The 19154-nt window shown below is 44.7% G+C and overlaps 1 protein-coding gene across 2 annotated transcripts in view; it reads left to right on the top strand.

Annotated features, from left to right (window-relative positions):
• The first annotated feature begins 542 nt into the window (after window positions 1-542).
• Window positions 543-19154, top strand: part of RBPJ (recombination signal binding protein for immunoglobulin kappa J region) — a 220555-nt gene continuing 201943 nt past the window's right edge. Inside the window, exon 1 of one of the 2 annotated variants that reach the window (XM_086705283.1) lies at window positions 543-684. Coding sequence is in view for 1 of the 2 variants with exons in the window: in XM_086705281.1 (XP_086561407.1) it covers window positions 653-684 (32 nt within the window). In the remaining variant the exon portion in view is untranslated. The remainder of the gene's footprint in view (window positions 685-19154) is intronic. The other variant, XM_086705281.1, reaches the window with a different exon arrangement.

Below are 19154 nucleotides of genomic sequence, written 5' to 3'. Positions count from 1 at the left end.
AAGGTGTTGGACCATGGTGAGTGTGACATTATGGGTTAGAAGGACCTGTGACATGGTACATTACATCACCATACCTCAGCTTGCACAGCTACAAAACTGGGAATCTGGACCACACTACAATTAAGGCCCCGTCTAGAATTGGGGGAATCCGGTTCACCCAACGATTTCAACTCAACAGAAATAACTGAGGTCAGGAACATCAAGGCAGCCAGGACACATGAAAAAAAATTAAAGTAACCTAAAGCAGCTGGAACATCATTTCTCTCCTTTTTTTTTTTTTTTTTTCCTTTGGTAATTTGTTTTCCAGGCTGCTCTCCTACGAAAATCCGGCCTCAGATCTCAGGATCAGCTGAGGAAAAACAAGAAATAAGAAAGATTATTTCTTGTTTGTCTTTATAGATATATAGCTATAATCAAAGCACTTTTGAACGCTCCACCCCTCGAAAAAAAAAAAAAGAAAAAAGCCTATGTCTGCATTTTTCCCCCCTAGAGAGAATGTTGACCTTCTTCCTCTTCATCTGGACACTTTCACTTCCTTTGCTGCAAGGTGAAGTGGCCACCAGACTTAGGGTGCAAGCGGCTAGTTCTTTCCGTAGTGCTTTGTGACCCTGGAGCCTTCAAGAAGAAGCCATATGAAGAGTTTCTCTTCACGATGATTGGGCTGCTCTACCCAGCGTTGCTGAGGTGAGTGATTCCTCGAACAAAATCTCTATGTCATGGGTGCCCATGAAAATATTTAATATGCTCTAGTTCACGATTTATGAGTAAGTTCACTGCTCTTTGCCACCTTCCACCCCAAGGTGTAAGGAGCTAACTATTCCCTCTGCTATTTCCTCCACCCGACAGTGCTCTGGTCATATTGCCTGCTCTGTGGTGAGGCCTTACACAGCAGGAGACTGAGGCTTCAGAGGGTGAAGTTTCTATTCCACTGTCCAGATGCTCTCCCTCCCTTGGGGCCAGCCACACTGCTTCGCCCTTGGGCTCTTTCCCGTTGCCTTGTGTTTCCCTGACTCCATGGCTTCTCTTACCCTTGCAGAGAAACACAAGGAGTTTTCTGATATCAAAAGCATGTATGTTCCCTCTACATAGTTTACATTTTAGCTGTAAGCTTAACCTGATAAGCTCTTCCAGAAATGTTGGTAAGGGATGCTAATCAAATCAGTTGATTATTGGAAGCAGGCTACTTTCTCTCAGCACAATGTTGGGCTCTGCTGGGGACACAGAAGGGCCTATGACGTATCTGCTATCCACAAACTTGTAACCTAATTGGGAGGCAAGTAGCATTCATCCATTCTTTCCTGTCCTGTGGACATTCAGTACACAATTCTTGCATGCCTACTGTAGGCTGGGTATTTGGGAACCCATGCAAGTGGTTTCTAAACTCTGAGCTCTGGCTCCCCGGGGCAGGAGTTGGGGAATGAAGTTATGACAAAGGGTCACAAATCCATGTATATCACAAGCAGTGCCTGCAAATTTTCATTCTCTTCCTACCCATGCATTCATTTGACAAATATGTACTGAGTGTTCATAAACATGGAATAATGCCTCAGACATGTCTGTGTATTTTCCAAAAGCATTTGGATGCCATTGTGATCGATTAAATAGAACTCCATTTAAAAGTTTTACTGAGTTTGGAATGTCCTTTTCTCACTGGGTATTTTCCAAGTCAGTGGATGCCAGGAGTTCATTATCATCATGGCACTGCACAAAACGAGTGAACACTTTTAAAATGTGTTCTTATTCTGAAAAATGTGAGAACTTCTGCAAGAGAAGGTTAACACAGGGTCCAGAATAAGACCTGAAGGTGTCGGTTTTGTAGGACGGCAGCCAGGCATGTAAAGGCAAAGAAACCAGGGAGATGTGAGGGGAAAACACAGAGGACATGAACACTGTGTTTAAGCAACACTCACACATGTCAGTCTACGGTAAGAAGAGCACATTACTTTAAAATATGCACATAAACTCTCTCTTTTAAAATGATTTGGGGGGGGGGCACCTGGGTGGCTCAGTCGGTTAAGCGGCCGACTTCAGCTCAGGTCATGATCTCGCGGTCCGTGAGTTTGGGCCCCGCGTCGGGCTCTGGGCTGACAGCTCAGAGCCTGGAGCCTGTTTCAGATTCTGTGTCTCCCTCTCTCTCTCTGACCCTCCCCCGTTCATGCTCTGTCTCTCTCTGTCTCAAAAATAAATAAATGTTAAAAAAAATTTTTTTTAATGATTTCGGGGGCGTCTGGGCGGCTCAGTCAGTTAAGTGTCCAACTCTTGTTTTCTGCTAAGGTCACAATCTCATGGTTCATGAGTTTGAGCCCCACATCGTGCTCTGTGCTGATAGCTTGGAGCCCACTTGGGGTTCTCTCTCTCCCTCTCTCTGCCTTTTCCCTGCTTACATATGCTCTCTCTCCTTTTCTCTCTCAAAATAAATAAACACTTTAAAAATAATAATAATAAATTAATTGATCTAGTAACCAATTAAGTTATTTTATATAGTTAGTATCTCTTACATATTATAACTAATAAATAAGTCCAGAACATCTAAATCTCCACCTCCCTGACCAATCTTGATTATTTCGCTCCATTTCTACAGTGTAGGCTTTTCAAAAGCAAAATATATTATAATTGTCTGTGTTCATCATTCCTTATACTTTTTCCAAGTGCTTTCTCTCTATACATGGTTTGACTGAACATCACCAAAATTATGAGATGCAGACAGGACAGGAATCATTATCCTTATGTTATAGATGAATTTAGAATGCCTAAGAATAGGCAAGGAATTACATGGATACAAAAATAAGCAAGGGTTGGCTAGGTAAAATGGTCAGAAGAATGGATTATGAAGAAATGTGAAATGATCCTGGGATGCAGAATCTGGGATTTGGGAAAGAAGGGGGAAGCTAGAATCCCATGCTTCTACTGGCCATCATACGAGTTCTAAGATCACACTCATGTTAAATGACAATCTCTTAAAATTGAAGAAGAGACACTTTAAGAAGGGCCTAGGAAAAAAAGGCAACAAAAATATGTTTGAAAAAATGAAAAGTAAAATCTAGAAAAGACAGTCCAACAAGCAGCGTGATGCATGGCGGGAGAATTAAGAGCAGCTCAGTGAGATTCAAGTCAGCTGCAAGGGATTCAACCTCCCGGTACTTTCTGTTCACTGTATTTTCATGGGACAATAATTCACGTGGCCTAAAAAAGTCCTGCGGACTAAACTACCATGGGTCTCATTTCAGGTGATGCATTTTTCGAAATTTGTCTCACATTTATTCATTTTTGAGAGAGTGTGAGTGGGGGGGTGGGGCAGAGAGAGGGAGACACAGACTCCCAAGCAGGCTCCGGGCTCTGAGCCATCAGCACAGAGCCTGATGCAGGGCTCGAAGCCACGAACTATGAGACCATGACCTGAGCCGATGACGGCCGCCTGACCGACTGAGCCACCCAGGCGCCTCTCAAGTGATGCATTTTTAAGTGAAGGCAGCACCACCAGAAGAAGGCGCTTGGGCTTGAATTTTGCCTTCAGCAAATTTTGCTTTCAACACACATTAGCTATCAGGCAACTACTTAATACTTCATCTCTCCAAACTTCCTTTTTTTTTTTTTTTTTTCCCATCTCTAAACCGAGTATGATAGTCCTTCCCTTGCCTCATTGCTTCAAATATTCCCGTTGTTGTATGCAAAGCACCTCGTCAAGTACCCGGGACATAGCAGAAACTCAAGCAAGGAGAGCTGGTTTATTGGGTGGTGGTGCTGGGTTTGATTTATGTGTGTTCTCACGGCCTGAGCACTAGACTGGGAGTCAACAGAATCCAAGTTTGGGGTCCTGACTCTTCTGTTTAGCAACCATAGGATGAGATGTTATTAAAGGTATCTATGTTTCTTCGCCCCGAATCTCTTCACATAGAAAATTGAGTGTAACTTCCTTTCCTATTGTCAGTTCAAGGCTCAAATGAAACAGCGTGTGTGAAATGGCTCTTAAATAGAAATGTCGCATGAAAATAGAATACATTGCTACTGAGTCTTTCAAAACTAACCATCTAGGTGAAAACAGACGTGTCACTCTATCGGTAACAAAGGTATCCCGGTAACAAGAATAGAGTAGAAGTCTCTCTGTTTTCAGAAGTCCGAGTCACAAGAAAAATCCCTCAAATGACGAGATGTTTAGTTAACAGAGGGGAGACTGTTCCGTTTTAAGGACAAGGAAACATTTGAGCAGGCTTATGAGGATCATGATGGACTGCCCATCTCTAGGGGACATCAGAAAGGATGAAGAGCCCTCTGTCCTGAATTCATCATAGAATCAGAGAGTCCTCCACTCAGGAGGCACCAGAGATAGTGCAGCCCACCCACCTTGTTTGACAGAAGAGGAAACTGAGGCCCAGGGAAGTGAAGGTACTTAATCACAAGGACACCCACAGCGGGCGAGCTTACCACCTGCCTCTGCCTTAGGCTTCTGCTCACTGTTTTCCATGACGACACCGTTACTTCTGTTCAAATGCATACCCCCCCATGGCTTTAACATCTCTGCATCTGGTCAATGGGAAGGACTGGAGAGCAAATCCAAGGCTGTCTGCTAAGCTACAGGACGGAATAACTCAAATGTTTCAGTGTAGGGCTGGAGGGCAGTGAGGGGCTGCACTGAGTTCAGCATCTTGAAGATCCTCCCCTCCCTTTGCATGTATGATATCATCCAGGAAACATTTAAACAACCTAGATGGAACGAAATGTCTTGCCAGGTGGCAGCTTGTGATATATACAGGCAGCCCCTGACTCACAAAGAGAGACTACAGAGGTCCCATACATACAAACAGCTGCTGCCATCCGCCTGGCCCCCACCACCTTGCAGCTGCCATGAGCTGTGTGAAAAAATTAAAAAAGAAAGAAAGGGGATAGAAAAAAAACACAACTTGGACCACTTGCAGATTCGGCACATTCAGAGGCAGAGGAAGGGGAGAAGCTGTGGAAACAGGAATCACATGAAGGAAGGGACCCTCCAGATGAGTTGTCAGCCATGGGTGATCTGGTAACAGCCCCACTCCCTTTGCCTTGGAACATCTTCTCCCGGGAATGACTGCCCTCTTCTATCCACGTGGCCAGAAATTCTATCCATGCCGGATTTTGCCTCCAAGCCTTTTTGGAAGAAGGGAGGCAGGAATAAATAATAATTTACCGTTAGAAATCTCTTAAAAAGTCACTCCCCTTTATAAAGGTTAATACTGAGTGCCTACCTCATGGGGTTGTTGTAAAGATAAAGTGAATAAATGAATAAGAAGTTCTTGTGACTGGGGTGCCTGGGTGGCTCGGTTGGGTGAGCGTCCAACTCTTGGTTTCAGCTCTGGTGGTGATCTCATGGTGCGTGAGTTTGAACCCCACATTGGACTCCACACAGTGGAGCCCGCTTGAGATTCTCTCTCTCTCCCTCTCTCTCTCCCCCTCCCCCGTGTGCTCTCTCTATCTCTTTCTCATCTCTTTCTAGATAAATGAGATATCTTAGGACTGTGCTCAATATGTGCTGTAACTCCAGTAAGTGTCATGAAAGTGTTAGTTCTCTGTATAACTATGATTATTTTCATTTTACAGATGAAAGAAATGAGGCTTAGAGAGGTTAAATTACCCTACCTAGGCCATATAACTTAAAGGTAGAACCAGGATTCAAATCTAGGTCTGTCTCCAATCCCATCTTAACTACTGTACTAGCATTCATATGCCTCGCGTTGGGCAACCATTCACACATTAGCAAGAATTAATTCATGCACATCGTTTTCTGCTGAAAATCAGCTAAGCTCAGCTGCACTCAGGAAACAGAAATTTTGGCTAGTGAGGGAGTAAAGAAGGTCATCGGGGAAAGAGAGGAAGACCTGAGTGAGAGACCACAGCTAGGTATTGAGTAGGAAGCTTGGAGACAGGGATACCCATGAATGGGAGATGAAGGAAGAAAAGACAGTCTGGGGGAGTCAAAGATGAATTCTGACCCATGTGAAATTTCATCTAGATCTGACTCAGGAAAGGGGGAGGGAGATTTCTATCTTTTTCCCCACCCACCACCTCTTGTCCCACCCACGGCTCCAAATTACTTAGTACTCTTGGTAGACTACAAGAAAGTTTAAGTAAACTTTTGTGGGCTGGTTGGAAACATAATGCTTCCACTCGCATTCATACCGCGTTTCTTTTGGGAAATGTGTGCTGAGTTCTAAACAAATGACTTGTAATTTAATGCAACGTGTGTCTACTTCGTGTCTCCCTGGGCTGGGCACCGGGCTGGGTGCTGGGAATAGGAAAGGAGACATAAGGCAAGGTCTCTGCCCTTGAGCAGGAGCCCTGGCGGGGACAGATGTATAAGCAGCAAAGAGACAGTGTGCTGAGTGTCACAGGAGAGGTGTGTACAGAGTGCCTTGGAGCACGGACGAAGGGGACAGGGCACTTGCTCGTAAATCAACTTTCGGAATCCAACTCTTCTGCAACCAACCCTTCTGCAAGTTGGGAACTGCATGCAATGCGTTAGGAGTTACTGGGAGGCCATACCATGGAGTACTGAATGAATTCATTCTTCAACAGGACTCTCCTTACCGGCTCTTTTTCCTGGCAGGCGGTAGTATCTGTGGGTTTTTTTTAACCAGTTAGAAGAGAGAGAGGTGATTGCGTGGACTCTGAACTCAGGCTGCTCTGGTTTGAATCTGACTTTCGCTTACTACCAGTAGGACATTTGCCTGTCTCAGTCTCGGGTTTTTTAGTCTGTGAAATGGGACCCATGAAAATACCTTCTCCACGGAGAAGATAAATGAGCTAATGCATGCAAAGCCCAGTACGCGACACGGAATAAACATCTCGCCCAAATCTGGCTACTATTAGCCAGGTGATAGGTATTAACTTGTTTCATAGAACTTCACAAAGTGGAGCGCCGTTTCCGGAAGATTCTTTTTTTTTTTTTTTTTTTTTAATTTTTTTTAAACGTGTATTTATTTTTGAGATGAGAGAGACAGAGCATGAGCGGGGGAGGAGAGAGAAAGAGGGAGACACAAAATCTGAAACAGGCTCCAGGCTCTGAGCGGTCAGCACAGAGTCCAACGCGGGGCTCGAACTCACCGACCGTGAGATCGTGACCTGAGCCGAAGTCGGACACTTAACCGACTGAGCCACCCAGGCGCCCCAAAGGAAGATTCTTTTCAGGGATACCCAGACAAGCATATTTACATTTTTATAGCCTATATTTATCTTCACGTACATACAGCACATCAAATCCAAATTATATTATTTTTTATTTTAAAAAAAATTTTTTTTAGGATTTATTTATTTTTGAGAGACAGAGAGAGACAGAGGAGAGCCCGGGAGGGGCAGAGAGAGAGAGAAGGAGACACAGAATCTGAAGTAGGCTGCAGGCTCTGAGCAAGCTGTCAGCACAGAGCCTGATGCGGGGCTCCAACCCACAAACCGCGAGATCATGACCTGAGCCGAAGTCGGATGCTCAACCGACCGAGCCACCCAGGCACCCCTCAAATCCAAATTTTAAAGCTCGCATTTCATAGGATGAATGAAAATTTTTGGAGAGTAAATTAGCCCAAAGAAAACTATTTAGTAAATAATAGTCTGATGTTACATCTTGTCTTTCAAAATAAAAGTCACAAGCAGACTAGGATACTTGAACCAAAGCTAGGGCAGCAGACAAAGGTTTGCTTTTACATTTTTCTTCTTTTTTTTCTTTCCTGTTTTTTTTTTTTTTTTTGCACCTTGTCATGGCTTGAGTTAGTTTTATTTTTCTTCATATCAAATATGTATATGAAAGTACACATTAAAATGTTCTCTAGGGGCGCCTGGGTGGCGCAGTCGGTTAAGCGTCCGACTTCAGCCAGGTCACGATCTCGCGGTCCGTGAGTTCGAGCCCCGCGTCAGGCTCTGCGCTGATGGCTCAGAGCCTGGAGCCTGTTTCCGATTCTGTGTCTCCCTCTCTCTCTGCCCCTCCCACATTCATGCTCTGTCTCTCTCTGTCCCAAAAATAAATAAACGTTGAAAAAAAAATTAAAAAAAAAAATAAAGTAAAATAAAAAAATAAAATGTTCTCTAGATTTTTTTAAAAAAGGGATATGGCCGGGGTGGCGGCGGGGGGGGGGGGGGGTGCGGGGGGTGGGAAACATAACAGATTTGGAAATGCTGCAAGCCATGGTCTCCCTTTACGTGTTCTTTCACTGTAATGAAATTCAAAACTTTCATCTGGGACTCTGGGGAAAGGCACCATTTTCTAATGCCCTAACTAAAGGGAAAGTGCATCTGAATAGCAGAAAAGAATGCCTTCTGCATGCCCGCACTTTCTTGGCCCCGATTTCAATCCTGGTGGAAACATTCCCTGAAGCCTACGACAGCTGAGCTTTTCGCCTGGAATTCAGATGATCAGAAAAGGAAAATTATACCCTGAGGTTCTGGGGGCACTCGGCCTCTTGCGATGCACACAAAAGCCAGAGAGTGGACCTGCCGTCTGCCACGTCGGCCCCACGAGCTGGGGGAGCTTAAGCCAGAGGGGAGTCAAGGTTGGGGGAGGTGGCAAAAGAGATGACAAGGACAGGCCCGTGTCAACTCATTCGCTGGGTTTCCCCCAAGTTGCAGTAAGGTCTCTGGGGCACCCAGCCACCTTTACCCCTTCTTTGTAAAAACTATCCCCAGGAAAGTCCCTCTGCCTACCACAGCAGTTGGCTTTTGAAGCCTATGGAATGGTCATGGCCGGACGGGGTTTCCCTGGGGTCAGTGTCCCCGTCAGGGCTTCTCCTGGCCCTGTAGTGTCACCTCCGCTGACAGGCTTGCAGACGGCAGAGTGTGTTAAAGGCACACAAGACCAAGGAACCCTGTTTGCTGAGGTCTTTAAAGATGTCTGTCAAGCAGAGGTTTAGCGTCATCCCAGCCGTATGTCTTCTGCTCTCTGTGGAGACGGCCTCCCTAACTAAGCATCCTCCCTTGTCCTCCACCGACCTGGTCACACAGTCCTTATTCCCCCTGCTGGGAAAGGGAAAAGCAATTCATCTCCTTGTGGATTTCCCCCCACCCCACCCCGCCCCGGGAGAGCAGGGACAGAGGAGAAGCTACTCACCAAACTCTGGGTAGGGGTTTTCAGGTCAATCCCTTTATTTCACCCTCAAGAATAGAATTCTCAGGTACAATACAGGGCACTCAGTTAAACTGGAATGTAGGTAAACAATAAATAAGTTTTTAGTAGGAGTATGTCCGCAATCTTCACAGTAAATACTTATAGTAGGGGGACCACAATACTTAAATACTTTAAAAAAAAATTTTTTTTTTTTAAATTTTTTTTTCAACATTTATTTATTTTTGGGACAGAGAGAGACAGAGCATGAATGGGGGAGGGACAGAGAGAGAGGGAGACACAGAATCGGAAACAGGCTCCAGGCTCCGAGCCATCAGCCCAGAGCCCGACGCGGGGCTCGAACTCACGGACCGCGAGATCGTGACCTGGCTGAAGTCGGACGCTTAACCGACTGCGCCACCCAGGCGCCCCAAAAAATTTTTTTTGTTTATTTATTTTCGAGACAGAGAGAGAGACAGGGTGTGAGTGGGGGAGGGGCAGAGAGAGACACACACACACACACAGAAGCCGAAGCAGGCTCCAGGCTCTGAGCGGTCAGCACCGAGCCCGATGCGGGGCTCGAGCTCACGAACTGTGAGATCGTGACCTGAACTGAAGTCGGATGCTCAACCGACTGAGCCACCCAGGTGCCCCCTTATGGTAAATATACCAAACATTACTGGCTGTTTATCGGACATTCCGATTTAACTGGGTGTCTATATTTTCATTTGCTAAACCCAGCAACTCTACTCCAGAACGACCCCACGAGGCTGGCATTATTATGCTTATTTTACAGACGGGCAAATGAGGTTGGAGGGAGGAAGCGACTCTCTGGAAGCCATAGTGTTCATGGGCGACAGAGTAGAGACGAGCTTTTCAACCCAGACCCCCTGATTTCAAGACCAAGGTTCCTTCCACCACACTACCCAGGGATCCAAGCCTTAACTAAGAGGGCTAGACGGGACGCTGGTGGAGGAAAGGGAAACATTCTCTAAGGAATACGGGGACGTTCTTGGGTGCCTTGTTCACAGTGTAGCTAATCATTCAACAAACAGTTGGTGGCTAGAATTGCGTTGAATTATCCCCAAGTTTGGTAGCTGAAAGACTCTTTCCTTTCCTATAAACATTCTTAAGAAAAAGACTTGGCCCTCTCTCCCAGCTCAAGTCTCCCTTCAACACAACCCTTGAGTGCCCGCAGGGAGCCCTTCACCCCATGTACATAGGCGGTGGGAGATGAGGTCATGGGACACAGCTCCAAACGAAGCCTCGAGTCATGTTACAGCCATTTAACACGGAGGAAACCCACAGGACTGGAGGAATTGGCTGGCCCCGGAGAAAAAAAAAAACCCGTCCTCTTGTAGCTGGACAACCTTCAAAGCTCAGTGTGTACAGCTTAGTTACCTTGCTTGAACCAGGCTGCCTCACCAGAACTTGAAAGTAGCTACGTGCGCTTCGGTCAGTGTCGTTTTAGGGGAGCAGAGGCTGTGGGGATAAAGAGAGGGAAGGGGTATCCCGCTAGAGCTCTTCCTCACCTGAACGTAAGATCAGTCAGTAGAAACCATCAGCCTGGCTTCCTTCTTAAATCTGTGAAGATCTCTCCATCTGCACACGGGAATCGATTCGGAACACATGCCTAGATGCCCACAAACGTCCAGGTCCTAAGCAGAGTCGCAGTGGCTCCCTCCATAGGGAGCCACTTACTTTCTTCCTCCTTTTTTCTTGTTTTTAATGTTTATTCATTTTGAAAGAACGCAAGTAGGGGGAGGGGCAGAGAGAGTGGGGGACACAGGATCTGAAGCCGGCTCTGTACTGACCGCAGGTCTCGTGGGGCTCGAACTCAGGAACTACAAGATCATGACCCGAGCCAAGGCAAGATCGTGACCTGAGCCAAGGTCGGACGCCTTAACTGACTGAGCCACCCAGGAGCCCCTTACCTTCCTTATCTTAAGTCCCAGCCTTTTCCTCCAGACCCTCACTGGAGAAGCCATGTGAGGATAGCGGGTGGCTAGAAAGAGTCAAGGAAAATGGCATTGAAAGAAAATGTGAACCCAAATCTGTCACCACCAGGAAAGTTGGCTACCTGACGATCATTTTAATACCTGATGAGCAAAGCAATACATTCTCACTGGGGGAAAAAATTTGAAAGTGCTAGAAAGTATAAAGAAACAAAAACTACCCATAAGCCCATCACACCAAGATATAACCTCTCCTAAAATTGTGGTATATTTCTCTAAAATCTCTGTCCATATAATAAACATAATTGGCTTCATATTTCATCTATGACTTTGTATTCCACTTTTTCTAACCTAACAAATTCTAACTTCTCTCACGTCGTCAAAAGCCCTTCAAGGAATCTTTATGACCTTGATGGGCCTTTAAGAGACACATTGACAATGGCATCATTTATTTAATTATTCTCCCACTCCCTAAAGGTTTAGAGAGTTTCCGCTGCTTTTCCTAAAAGATATAACATAGCATTGAACATCTTCTTCACATACATTTGTATCAGACCCTTGGTACCTGTACCCTTATGGCTAGAATCTAATAGGAGCACCTGGGTGGCTCAGTTGGTCAAGCATCCAACTTCGGCTCGGGTCATGATCTTGCCGTTGGTGAGTTCGAGCCCCACATCCAGCTCTGTGCTGACAACTCAAGCCTGGAGCCTGCTTCAGATTCTGTGTCTCCCTCTCTCTCTGCCCCTCCCCCACTCTTGCTATCTCTCTCTCTCTCTCTCAAGCAGCAAGTTCCAATCCCCCTTCGACTCAGGCCACGGTTTACAAGAGAGAAACAGAGACAGAAACAGAGAGATAGAGAGAGAGAAAACCCCAGGAACAAGTTTCAGAGAAACCACCGCACGATGTCATTTCGCCGGGAACATGACAGCAAAAGTCCTCAGAACTGTGCCGCTTGGTATTTTTACAGAACCATCGCTTGCTGATTTAGTTAATGATAATGTTGGGTTCCAACTTCTTTCCGAAACGGAGCCTCAAGTGTTCTCAACTTGGACAGGGCTGGCTTAAAAATAAACAAATAAGTTATATAAGTCCAACTTTTGGAGGATCAGGTTTTAGAAGCCAAAGCGCTGGGGTAGGATTAAAGGGGCCTGCCTCACATCTTGTGGCCGGGCCTCACGTGTAGCCTTCAGGGCGGAGTGTCAAGGGAGCGTTCCAGCTGTCCCTGAAATCCAGCTTCTAATTTGGGCGACAACACCCACCAGGAACCCAGGCGGAGTGCACCCCAAGTACCCGTGCTTAGAAGATGGTGGAGAGAAACAAAAAAAAGCCAAGTGCAACCACTCGTAGATGGAGACAGACTTTTATTTATTTATTTTTTTCCCTCTTTCCCACTGTTAGATCTTTTGAAAGGCTTAATGGTGTTATTCAAGAGCTGTCGTCTTCTGCTTGACAGCCGGCTGCATTTTAGCGGGAAGCGAACTGATGACTAGGTATTGCCTTTTGAAAGCTCCTCCAGGAAGAAAGATGTCAGATTCCTCAAAGTGACCCGTGTGGATGGAGCCCCACTTTGGGTCCAGCTGTGGGAACTTTCAAGGGACAGAAGAAGGCCAGGACTCTGGTGGGGTCCAGAAGCCTCTGAGCACTCCCAGGGTAGACAAGAATATGTAGAAAGGAGTGTATTCATTCAAGGATTTATGTAGCACAATTATTAAGAGCTTTGTAAGTGGGAGGTGCTGCGGAGCCGAGGTTAAAAGATGAAGTAGACTAGACCGTGCCAGCAAATTGCTTATTCTAGCTAAGGTGACCAGATCTGTAGACCAGGGGTCTACGTGGGCCAGGAAAGCAAGGTAAAAGCAGTACTCGACTCCAGCCAACAGCTAGCTTCCTGGAATGCAGACCCAGTGTGGCTATAGCTTCAGATTTTCCAAAGCAGGAGAATGTGATTTTTCTGTAAAATATCCCGATTGCTTTTTAAGTTGGCTGAATTTTTTTTTTTTTTTTAACACTATACAAACCAAGCACAACCTGTACCCATAAGCTGGATCAGAACAAGCCATTGGCGTAAACACGCAGACTGTGTTTGTTAATATGGAGAGAAATCTACCCTATGAAAAAGGCACTTGACATAAACAATATGTTTAATATGATCCCATTTTTGTTCCAAATCGTGCATTTGACGCATAGAAGAAAGATGGACGGTGATACATCAGAATGTTAACAGCAGGGCCCAGACAGCCGGACTATAAACGATTTTCCCCCTCTTGTTTCTCTGTTTTTAATGAACTTTTCACAATGAGCGTGTTACCTCAGTAATCAGAATTTTCAACAAAATTAAAATTTTAATAAAACCCCCCAAGTGCTTTTAGATTAAAGTATTATGAAAGAGATAAAACATTATGAAGGCTTTAAGAAATAAAAAAATTAAGGGGCGCCTGGGTGGCTCAGTCGGTTGAGCCTCCGACTTTGGCTCAGGTCATGATCTCACGGTTTGTGGGTTCGAGCCCCACGTCGGAGCCTGGAGCCTGCTTTGGATTCTGTGTCTCCCTCGCTCTCTGCCCCTCCCCCACTTGTGCTCTGTCTCTCTGTCTCTCTCTCTCCCTCTCTCAAAAATAAAAAAATGTTAAAAAAAATTTTTTAAAGAAAAGGAGAGAAAAATAAGAAAAAGAATTACTGAAAAATATTAAGAATAATAAAGTTTGAGTAATAAGAAAATAAATGGTGCGCATTGGACATTTTCAGAGAGATTTATTTTACTTATTTATTTATTATTTATTTATATATTACTTATTTATTTTACTTATTCTTATTTGTGTTACTTATTCAGGCATTATTTTACTTATTCTTCCCAACTTCTGTGTAATGCTACTACCGCTATTCCCCTACACAGGGGAGAGGGTGAGGCTCAGAGAGGTTGAGTAACTTGCCCAAGGTCACACAGCTCCTAAGTAGCCCGGCTGGAACTCAAAACCCAGGTCATCTGTCCTAACCTTCAGTAAGAGATTACGGTAGTCTTCCCTTCTCCAAGCTTTCCATTTCTGAATTTTCAGTTACCTGCAGTCAACTGTGGTTTGGCAGCAGAAGATCTTCCTTCTGATGAACCATCAGAAGGTCAACAGTAGCCTCACATTCACGTCATAGTGCCTGGGTCAGTCACCTCACCTCATCTCCTCACACTGGCATCTTGTCATCTCATGCCATCACAAGGAGGGTCGGTCGGTACAGTACGGCTGTGAGGCATTTTGAGAGACAGAAACTGAGACAGAACCACATTCACATAACTTTGGTCACAGCCTATTGTTATAACTGCTCGGTCTTATTAATCCCTCCTGGTGCCTCATTTATGAATTAAACCGCATCATCAGCATGTGTGTCTCAGAGAAACGTGGTACCTACAGAGTTTGGTACTATCTGTGGTTTCAGTCGTCCACTAAGGGTAAGGGAGGATTAGTGCACTGGAAGCAAAGTGAATGAGGAAGGTCAAGGAGGTGGTAGTCTTTGACCTGGGCCTAGAAGACCCAGTAACAGTTCAACCCCTAGAGATAGGAAGGAACCAATAGCACTAAAAGAATAGAGATGATCCCCGGGGGCGGGGGGTTTTACAGAGTTCGGAGGAAGTGAGGTAGATGGGCCGGAGACAGTCACAAGACTATTAGGTACCTTAGGACTTAGCCGTGCTAAGGAATTACACTTTATTTATAGTCAGTGGGAGCCATTGACATGTCCCCTACCAGAATGAGATCAGCGCCACGGTGAATTAATTTGCTGGGGGCTGCCATAACAAAATGCCACAGGCTGAACGGCCTCAACACCAGAAATTTATTTCCTCACGGTTCCCGAGGCTAGAAGTCCAAGATCAAAGGGTCGGCGAGTGTGGTTTCTCCTGAGACCTCTCTCCTTGGCTGGAAGATGGTGGCTTTCTCAGCGTGCTCTCCCGTGACCTTTCCTCCGGTGTCTTGCCTTCCTCTTCTCATAAGGACGCAGTCAGATTGGACTTAGTGGCCTCAGTTAACTTAATTTCCTCTTTAAAGGCCCTGTCTCCAAACACCTTCTCCGGTACCGAGGGTTAGGACCTCAACACGCGAACTTAAGGGGGAATACGGCCCGTAGACATCTTATCGTCTCTTTCCCCCGTTCACCATTTTCTTGAGTACAAAGCCAGCCCAACGTGAACAGTATCCCTCTCGGCTCTGGAACCCTAAGCACTCATCCCTGGAAAATATGTGAAGAATTACTGTTAAGATTGCTCTCTCCATTTTCCTGGAGCTCTTTAAGTCCAGCGTCAGCGTACAAGGTCACATCCAAAGAAGCACAGTCCAAATAGCCACGGGAGACTTTTCAAAAATATTTTACTTTAATTTTTTTTAACATTTTATTTATTTTTGAGACAGGGAGAGACAGAGCATGAACAGGGGAGGGTCAGAGAGGGGGAGACACAGAATCTGAAACAGACTCCAGGCTCTGAGCTGTCAGCCCAGAGCCCGACGCGGGGCTCGAACTCACCGACTGCGAGATCATGACCTGAGCCGAAGTCGGCCGCTTAACCGACTGAGCCACCCAGGCGCCCCTAAAAAATATTTTAATCTCTGATTTGCATCCTTCAAAACAAAGTTAGAGAGGACCCAAATCATGACCTTCCAGCAACACTTAGAACCCTGATTCTCTCATACTCACTGAAGCTCCTTCCTTTCTTCTGTCTATACCCCTAGACCACAAAAACTATCCTCTCCCCTCACCTCTCCCATCCTCCCAACTGTTTATTATTTAATTCCTTTCTACAGGACAGGGGGCAAGGGTCACATTAATAATGGTCTGCCTCATCACACGCAGACATGTCCCACCGATGCCACTAACACAACCTGGCATTGGCATAGCTCTTTGTGAACCAAAGCTTTTTTTTCACCTCAATTCTATCGCCTGGTGCTTCCGACAACTCAGACAACTAGAGGCACTTCGATCTTTGGAGGGTGGGGGAAGAATGAGGTTTTCAGAAATTTTCCTGACAAATTTAAGTCTGGCTAGTGACAGGGTAGGAACTGGCCGGTCCCTACGGCTTTCTCCAGAGGACTCAGCCCGTGATGCTTCTCTTCTCAAAACAGGTGGCAGTGGGGCTTGGCTCACTGCTCTGAAGTGCCCTGCATAATATTAAGAACACTGAAATATTCCAGAGTTGCCCAAAAGAAATTTTAACTTGCCAGAAAGCACAGCGATAGGTACCGATCTATCTATAAATGCAGGACTTCTTTTCTTTTGTTCTTTTTTCCTTTCTTTTCTTTTCTTTTCTTTTCTTTTCTTTTCTTTTCTTTTCTTTCCTTTCCTTTCCTTTCCTTTCCTTTCCTTTCCTTTTCTTTTTTTAAAGATAGTTATGCTGTTTGGGGGAAAGGGAGAGTTGGTCTTTTTCAGAAGAGAGTTATGTGTTTAAAGTGGTTTTCCTTTTGCAAAGTGGCGAACTTCCCTAGGTATTTTTCACTCTCAAGGTTCTTGCAACCTTTGTTGACACCCTCCGCCTGTATCAAATGCCTTGCTCCATGGAAGTCACTTGGAAGGCAGCGGCAGGAGATGGCAGAAAAACAGTTTCTCCCCTCGACGGTGCTGTCAGGGTAATTTGTTTTCCTCGTTGCCGTGAAGGAAACCGTCAGTGCACTTTGCCCACTCGAAACCCCTGAAACTGCAGTTATGAGGCTGTACGCAGGAGGCCAGGAAAAATAATTTCTTGGGGTGGTTTGGTACTTTCAGAGGCCTTTTACTAGTGACCTGTAATACTAATTACCCAGCCTTCCTGTCTGAATAAGACATCTTTATGATGAGTCACAGCGGGGGAAGCCAGCGTCAATAAACAGGCCACAGAAATTCAATTCCATTGCATCTCAAAACTGGATTCTTTGGATCCTCACAGGCAAATCCAATCTCCTTGTAATCCAGGCAAGTGTTGGGTGTAGAAATAGAACTGCTAGGCATTTTGACGGGAGAAAGGAATCTGGTGGTGGCCCACTTGGGTACAAAGAATTGAATAATTTCTTTCTGCTCTCTCTCTCTAAGAGATCAATGTATAAGAAATCCTGGTTTCATCATTTACTGGCGAAATGTGACATTCTTTTCAACTTAATCTCTCCGTGCGTTGGTGTCCTCATGTGTAAGATGGGGAAAATGGCACTACCCACCTCATCGGGTTTTCACGAACCTTAAATGAGTTAATATTTATAAAGCAATTAGAACAGTGCCTAGTACATAGTGAGTGCTCTATGCATATTTGAAAAATACACTTCGAGAAAATAGTCATGTTGAGTCAAATCAGGCAGAGTAACCTGAAGAGCAGTGTTGGCTGACTGTGCCCCGGGACCTGATGCTATCTTTCCTACACAGTGGGCCCGAGCAGGACACACTTGGGTGAGGGCAGCCCTTCAAATATGAACCAAGCAAGGCAGTGGAATGCACGGGCCCAGGGGCGGCCATTTGCTTTCACAGACCAGCAAGTGACCATTCTCAGAAACGAAGTCAGCGGACTTCAGAATTGTCCCTCCTAAAAATGAATCTTGAAACCTCTATCTCTGCACACATGCTTAATTTACCTAAACTTTAATTTAGCATTTTAAGATGAAATGATTTGCATTATCAGCCCAGCAATGTGCCACCCACTAGCACCCACTGAAAGAAATACACTAACAGAAAATAAAAATTAAAAAAATAAATATATGCACAAACTTTTCTTTCATACTGAGAAATTCTACGTTGTTCTTTTATCTCCTTAACCTGTTATTTCTGTTTATCTTCCTCCTTAGAATTTTATCTACTATATTTTTACAGTCTTCTGTTGATTACCTTGTTGTGCTTCTCTGCAACGCGTATGTGAATATTTTTCCCTCTGGCCACTAGGCACTAAATATTAAAAAAAAGAAGGAAGGAAGGAAGGAAGGAAGGAAGGAAGGAAGGAAGGAAGGAAGGAAGGGAAAGAAAGAAAGAAAGAAAGAAAGAAAGAAAGAAAGAAAGAAAAGATTCTTTGAAATTTAAGTGTCATAAGTTATCAGAAGTATACAATTGACCAAAACATCATCAATATATTAACTTTTGATATATAATGAGAATCTCAAAAGTAATTTTTAATGCATGTCAGTAAGATGAGTGGAGATATTTCCTCCCAATTAATTCATATATTCAAGAATGACTATCACTTACTATAAGAAAGATTAAAATTAATCTAATTAAAAGATTAGAATCATTGCTATTCCTGGGTTTTTTGGTTTTGGCTTTTGGGGTTTTTTGTTGTTTGTTTTTGTTTTGCTTTGTATAGATGTGACCACTGAGAACTTTCATGCATATAAACAAGTAGATGGTGAAGGGAAGCACGAACATTCAATTCTTTGAACTCCTTCTGAATTGTATGCCCCAAACACAGTATAACTCTTTTTTTTTTTTTTTTTTTAATTTTTTTTTCAACGTTTATTTATTTTTGGGATAGAGAGAGACAGAGCATGAACGGGGGAGGGGCAGAGAGAGAGGGAGACACAGAACCGGAAACAGGCTCCAGGCTCTGAGCCATCAGCCCAGAGCCCAACGCGGGGCTCGAACTCACTGACCGCGAGATAGTGACCTGGCTGAAGTCGGACGCTTAACCGACTGCGCCACCCAGGCGCCCCATAACTCTTAATCATCTATCGCTTTGATTAGGTCTTTCTCCAGCTTAATTGAAAGTAACTGAGGGGCGCCTGGGTGGCTCAGTCGGTTAAGCGTCCGACTTCAGCCAGGTCACGATCTCGCGGTCCGTGAGTTCGAGCCCCGCGTCGGGCTCTGGGCTGACGGCTCGGAGCCTGGAGCCTGCTTCCCATTCTGTGTCTCCCTCTCTCTCTGCCCCTCCCCTGTTCATGCTCTGTCTCTCTCTGTCCCAAAAATAAATAAACGTTTAAAAAAAAAATTAAAAAAAAAAGAAAGTAACTAATTGAAAACCATCTAACTTGAGACAAGATTTATTATCCAGTCACTAATGTCAATTCTGTGAAGTATAACCAAAAAGGCCAAGACTTGTAAATTACCATTATTTTACCTGTTACCTTTCCTTCAGAGGCATTTTGTTAAATTTGTCTCAGTTAAGAGCTGAGAAAATCAAAATATTTATTTGCATACATCTTTTAGAGTGGAACTGTTTTAAT

The sequence above is a fragment of the Puma concolor genome, chromosome B1 (assembly GCF_028749965.1).
Source record: "Puma concolor isolate L17-30 chromosome B1, mPumCon1.1.hap2, whole genome shotgun sequence".
Classification (NCBI taxonomy): domain Eukaryota; kingdom Metazoa; phylum Chordata; class Mammalia; order Carnivora; family Felidae; genus Puma; species Puma concolor.
Note: the sequence above shows the minus strand (reverse complement) of the source record. Positions and strands in the feature narration are given on the sequence as shown.